This window comes from Gastrolobium bilobum, unplaced genomic scaffold (assembly GCF_033153095.1).
Source record: "Gastrolobium bilobum isolate Gb01-03AN ecotype WA unplaced genomic scaffold, APGP_CSIRO_Gbil_v1 utg8685, whole genome shotgun sequence".
NCBI classification, from domain to species: Eukaryota; Viridiplantae; Streptophyta; class Magnoliopsida; order Fabales; family Fabaceae; genus Gastrolobium; species Gastrolobium bilobum.
Window position 1 is genome coordinate 441,382 of NW_026898457.1, and position 5,425 is coordinate 446,806.

Consider the following 5,425-nt stretch of genomic DNA (forward strand, 5'->3'; position numbering starts at 1 on the left):
ACTAGATCAGCAGCACCCAAATTAGCATTGATATTGGGGACCAAATTGCTAGCTGCCTCAATGAAAGTTTTATCCTTCATTAGCCAAATATCCTTCCAGAAGTTAATGTCCTTTCCATCACCTACCTCCCACCTAAGAATTCCCTCCATAATTCTCCAAATCCTGCACATGTTCCTCCATAAAGCTGAATCTCCACTGCAAACCTTGAAACAAACCCTTTTTTTGTTTCTACTGCCATACTTTGAATGCAGGACATGAACCCAAAGTTGATCAGGATTATTCGAAAAACTCTAAACTCTCTTTGCAATGAGAGCATCATTCATTAGAGCTAAGTTCTTAAATCCAAGACCTCTATACTCCTTCGGCAACAGAATAGTCTGCCAACTAACCAAATGATGAGTTCTCCTACCCTCTTTGTCTCCCCAAACAAAATTCTTCTGAATTCTCTCAATATCATTGCACACTGCCACAGGAAGCTTGCAAGTTTGCATTTGGAAATAATGGATAGAAGCCAAAACCGATTGTGCTAAAGTAATCCTGCCAGCTTATGACAGAGTTTGCTGAGTCCAGCCATTCAATTTCTCTTTGAGCTTGTCCACTATACCTGCATAGAGATCCTTAGAAGCCCGACCATGTTGCATCATAGAGCCTAAGTATCTTCTCATATTTTTCACATGTTTAAATCCACTTTTCTGAGTAATAGTGTTTATAATCTCAGCATTGGTGTTTTTTGAAAAATAAACACTAGTTTTATCAACACTTAACTTCTGACCTGATACTTCTTCAAACAGATTGAGACATTTCAAAAGAGTATCCAATTGGTCCTCCTTAGGTTCCATGAACAACATTAAATCATCTGCAAAAGCAATATGAGAAATACTAGGCCCACCTCTTCCAACCCGAATTGGACTCCACAGCCCACCACTCACAGAGTGTTGATGATATGAGTTAATTTCTCCAAGGCAATGACAAAAAGATAAGGGGAAAGATGATCACCTTGGCGAATACCTCTTGAAGGAGAGAATATCTCAGTCTTGCCCCCTTTCCACAAGACATTGAAATTAGATGATTGAACACAGTGCATAATCAGATTAATGAGCTGCATTGGAATCTGAATTTCCTCCAAGGTCCTTCGAATAAAACTCCAAGAAATCCTATCATAGGCCTTAATCAGATCAATCTTCACTGCCATAAAGGTCTTCCTACCTCTCATTTTATGCATATAGTGGATTAATTCTTGCACAATCACAATGTTGTCTTGAATTTGCCTATTAGGAACAAAACTCACCTGAGCTGGGGATATGAGATTTTTCATAATAGGTTTTAATCTCTGGACAATAACCTTTGACAACAATTTATACAGAACGGTACACAAAGAAATAGGCCTAAACTTTGAAATACAATCACAACAATTAATTTTAGGAATCAACACCAGCAGGGTGGAATTGATCTCTTCCACCAAATGAGGGTTACACCATATGCTGCAGATTACCCTCAAAACTTGACCCTTCAAGGTATGCCATTGCCTCTGATAGAATATGGCAGGATAGTCATCCACACCCGGTGCTTTAAAGGCACCCATGTTTTGCAATAACTTAGAAACTTCTTCCATACTAGGGAGAGCAATCATATCATCCTTTATCTCTTGAGATAAGGGCATCCAATTGTTAGGGGAAGAGATCCACCTACGATTTTCAATCACTTCCTTAAACAAATTTTTATAAAAATTACACACAAGGTCCTTTAATTCTATCAGATCCTCCACCCACTGATTAAAAGCATTTTTCAGTCTAATTATTTTGTTAGAACCTCTCCTGATGACCGTCTTCAAATGATAGAACCTGGTGTTCCTATCACCATCAACTATCCAATTCTGTCTAGACTTCTGAAACCACAACAATTCCTCCTCCTCTAGCACAACGTCTAAGTTCTCCTGCAGAAAATTCTCCAAATCTTGAAGGTTCAAATTATCAGCAAAAGGCCTTTTTAGTTGAACATCAACAATATCTTTAGTCAGGTTAGCTTTCCTCCTACCTATACTGCCATAGACCTCCTTATTCTAACATTTCAGGTGAGATACAAACTCATTAAGCATGAAATTGAAATCTGCATTTTGATCCCATCTATGTTCCATCAGGTCATTAAAGGTAGGATGATCCAACCAGGAAGCAAGAAATCTAAAAGGCTTGTCCTGCCAATGCCTACTGCGAGCAAGAATATTCACAAGAAGAGGATTATGATCCGAATGGAGTCTAGGAAGCACCCGAACCTCAGCATCCTCAAAACAAATCCTCCAACGCAGGTTACCTACTACTCTATCAAGCTTCTTATACACCCTCTGCAAATGGTCCCATTTCAGGCCTTGCCAGGTAAACACAGGGCCAGACCAACGAAGATCATCCACATGACAATCATTTAAAAACTTCAAGAACCTGTCACACTTGGATCTATCAGGGGAAGATCCACCTTTCTTTTCCCCCACACTTTTAATGTCGTTAAAATCACCAGCAAGCAACCAAGGATCCTCAATATTTTGGCTAAGTTGAAGAATTTCATCCCATATGACATGTCTCTCCTCTTCTCGGGGACTACCATAGACCGCAGTGCAGACAAAACTTTGAGCATCTTCAATTGTCACACTCATGTGAATGAACTGTTTTGATTTTGATAACAAGTGCACCTTGGCTTTGGAACTTTTCACCAAAACCCAAATACCACCAGAAAACCCAATGGCTTCCTCAAAAATAGCAGAATCAAACTTGATCTTTATCAAAATTTTCTTACTATTCACACTCCCAGTCCGTGTTTCCAACAAAATAACCATACAAATATTATGATTATCAACCATCATTTTCAAAGTTCGACCAATAGAAGGCTTGGCCGCACCTCTACAATTCCAAAAGAGCAAAGACATTAAGAAAGTTTAGGATTTACAGGCTGAGATAACCGGCCAATTACATTTCTTCCTACTCCACAATGAGTAACATTAGCTCTAGGCTTGCTAACAGTTTCCTTGATAACCTGATTTTTAGGATCAGGAGGTTTTGGTGGTTGAATTTTGTCCGAACCAGCCTTAACCAGCTTCACACCAGGAGATTCCAAAACAGCAGTACTCCCTTGCGAATTCCCATTACTCTCAGTTTCCATATTCACCTGAGTTTTCTCCATAACTGTCTTCTCAAAGGTTGGATTCAGTCTGACCTTTACAGCATTTTGAATTCTTCTTAAAATATCTTCTTGATCAATCCTTCCATCCTCCTCAACCTCATCATTTGTCATTACATCGTCCCATACTAGATCAAAAGCATTCTTTGTTTCAACTAACCTTAGCCCCTCTTTAGATCCTCTTCTTTTTTCCTTATGAACCACCACAGTCATCTCTTTTTCCTTCAAACTGTGACCTTCCTCCATTATCAAACCCTCTTGATTCTTATTAACCACGATTGTTGCAACACTCTCCCTTGAATCCTCCTTAGGGACTGAGACTATTGGCTTAACAAATCTTTTTTCCCCTTGCCTAATCCACCCTCATCATTCCGAGGAACCATCCTACCTTTTTTTGATCTAGTAACAACCATCCAAGGTCCATAGCCTGCATGATTCTCATCCCCCTCCTGCGAAACACCCTGGTTATCATTTGAAACATCCTTCTCCAGAGACATTCTCCTGTTATCACTATTCAGATCCGTTGGCAACACCTTATTACTACACATTTCAGCCCTATGACCATACTTTCCACACGAGTAGCAGATGAGGTGGAGCCCCTCGTACTCTACTTTCTTATATCGGCCCTCAATCAAATATTCAGCTTTTAAAGGCTTGTTGAGATCAATCTCCACACAAATCCTAGCAAATTTCCCCCTTGCAAGGTTAGTGGTTGCAGCATCTAAGCGGATAAACTTACCAATCCAATCTCATACGCTCTTGATCAAAGGGGTATTCACATACTCAATAGGAAACCTCGGCAGCCTTGCCCACGCAGTAATTTTATTGATTGAAGATTGGTATGCGTTGAAATCTGGTTCCCAAGATCGAATGGCCAAATAGTGATCAAATATGATCCAAGGACCTCCAGTTAAGACATGATCCATATCAGAAATTTTTTCAAAGCGAACGAGGTAAAAATCATTTTCAATATCTGTGACGAAAACGTTTCCATCCCTCGACCACATGTTTTCCAATCTCTTCCTTAAGAAATTGATCAAGACTTTCTTCCCAAGGAGCTTAATAATTAACGATTGCTTCCAAGGTTTCCAGGCCTTTTCTTTAAACTGATTCGAAAGCTTGAAATTTGTTTTTCCATCATCCCGGATTTCAAGTGTAACATCAGTTATTTTCTCGGCACCATTTTGATCATCAGGATTAACACCATCCAACAACATCTCATTCTTCCCCAAGTTATCTAAGTCCTCATCTACATCCCATTCACCATTATGCCACATCAGAATTTCTTTGAAACTCGATTGACCATCCATCCATGCTTCCTCTCGCTGAACAAGAGTATGATCATTAGAGAACTGACCCTCCCCTTGTATTTCTTCTTGCTTCTTTGTAGGTTATCGACTTCTTCTGATGCTAATTCACGTATGTTAGGATTCTGCATGGCGACACAGAAACCCTCAAATCAGTTATCTTCTTTTTATCACTTACATTTTATGCATATATATTTTTTCATTAAAGTCGATCTAAATTTGGTTTAAAATTATATAAACTGTTTATTTTACTCTATGAATAGTAAGAGGGTATACATGAAAAAGCATCATACCCATAAGAGTAAGGTAGTGTTTGGTTCGGGAGAAAAAATTTTTTACTAGGGAAATGTAATTGATAGGGAAATGGTTGGAAAGTGAGTTTGGTAGGAAAATGTAAAAAAAGTTGTTTGGTTGATCGAAATATTACCAGGGAAATTTATTTAAATATGCAAAATCTATGTTCGGGAGAAACTTTGCACCTGTTTTTTCACTTCCCCAGTTATCTCAAAATATCACATCTCAAGTGGTATTCTGTAACAGTGAATTGCATCCAAAAATCAACACAAAAGTCATTTTCCCATCTATCTTAGTATTTTTTGAAAAAACCTGAACCAAATGTGGTATTTTCCAATATCCACTTACACTTTCCCATCAATCCCAAAATAAACCTTCAACCAAACACTACCTAAGAGATTAAAAATGGAAATGGAGAAGTCAGTGTTCGTTTTACAAATTTGTTGTGTGAAACTGAAAATGGTTAAAAATGAAGGAATATAGTTGAGCTACAATATACAGTGAACAATAGGTATTTTTATCATATTCCCATTTATAAATGAAAATTCAGACCTTGACATAAAATAATCACAGATGAGATAACTGATAAAAAAAATTAAGAATAAACAATTTTAAAGTAAACCATATGAACCATATGAACTTTACTCCAATTTATATGA

At 38.1% G+C, this 5,425-nt stretch overlaps 2 protein-coding genes across 2 annotated transcripts; both read right to left on the reverse strand.

Annotated features, from left to right (window-relative positions):
* Positions 1-290: 290 nt before the first annotated feature.
* On the reverse strand, positions 291-3,411 carry LOC133316488 (uncharacterized). The gene is made up of 7 exons (XM_061518245.1): positions 2,948-3,411; positions 2,085-2,888; positions 1,842-2,039; positions 1,493-1,685; positions 1,009-1,342; positions 605-856; positions 291-463 (listed from the first exon to the last, which is right to left on the reverse strand). Exons 1-7 carry the CDS (start codon positions 3,409-3,411, stop codon positions 291-293), a joined length of 2,418 nt encoding a protein of 805 aa, XP_061374229.1.
* Positions 3,412-3,485: 74 nt separating this feature from the next.
* On the reverse strand, positions 3,486-4,475 carry LOC133316489 (uncharacterized). Its single transcript, XM_061518246.1, has 2 exons — positions 3,949-4,475; positions 3,486-3,846 (listed from the first exon to the last, which is right to left on the reverse strand). The coding sequence occupies exons 1-2, from the start codon at positions 4,473-4,475 to the stop codon at positions 3,486-3,488; spliced, it is 888 nt and encodes a 295-aa protein (XP_061374230.1).
* Positions 4,476-5,425: the final 950 nt, after the last annotated feature.

Excerpts from the sequence above, each read along its gene's own strand:
- LOC133316489 (XM_061518246.1), bottom strand. The coding sequence starts at position 4,475 with ATGGATGGTCAATCGAGTTTCAAAGAAATTCTGATGTGGCATAATGGT. Across the intron at positions 3,847-3,948 it reads CTGCCGAGGTTTCCTATTGA|GATTTGTGTGGAGATTGATC; the intron begins GTATGTGAATAC and ends GAAATTTGCTAG.
- LOC133316488 (XM_061518245.1), bottom strand. The coding sequence starts at position 3,411 with ATGGAGGAAGGTCACAGTTTGAAGGAAAAAGAGATGACTGTGGTGGTT. Across the intron at positions 1,686-1,841 it reads GATGGTGATAGGAACACCAG|GTGGATCTCTTCCCCTAACA; the intron begins GTTCTATCATTT and ends TGAAAATCGTAG. Across the intron at positions 857-1,008 it reads GATATTCTCTCCTTCAAGAG|ATGATTTAATGTTGTTCATG; the intron begins GTATTCGCCAAG and ends TTGCTTTTGCAG.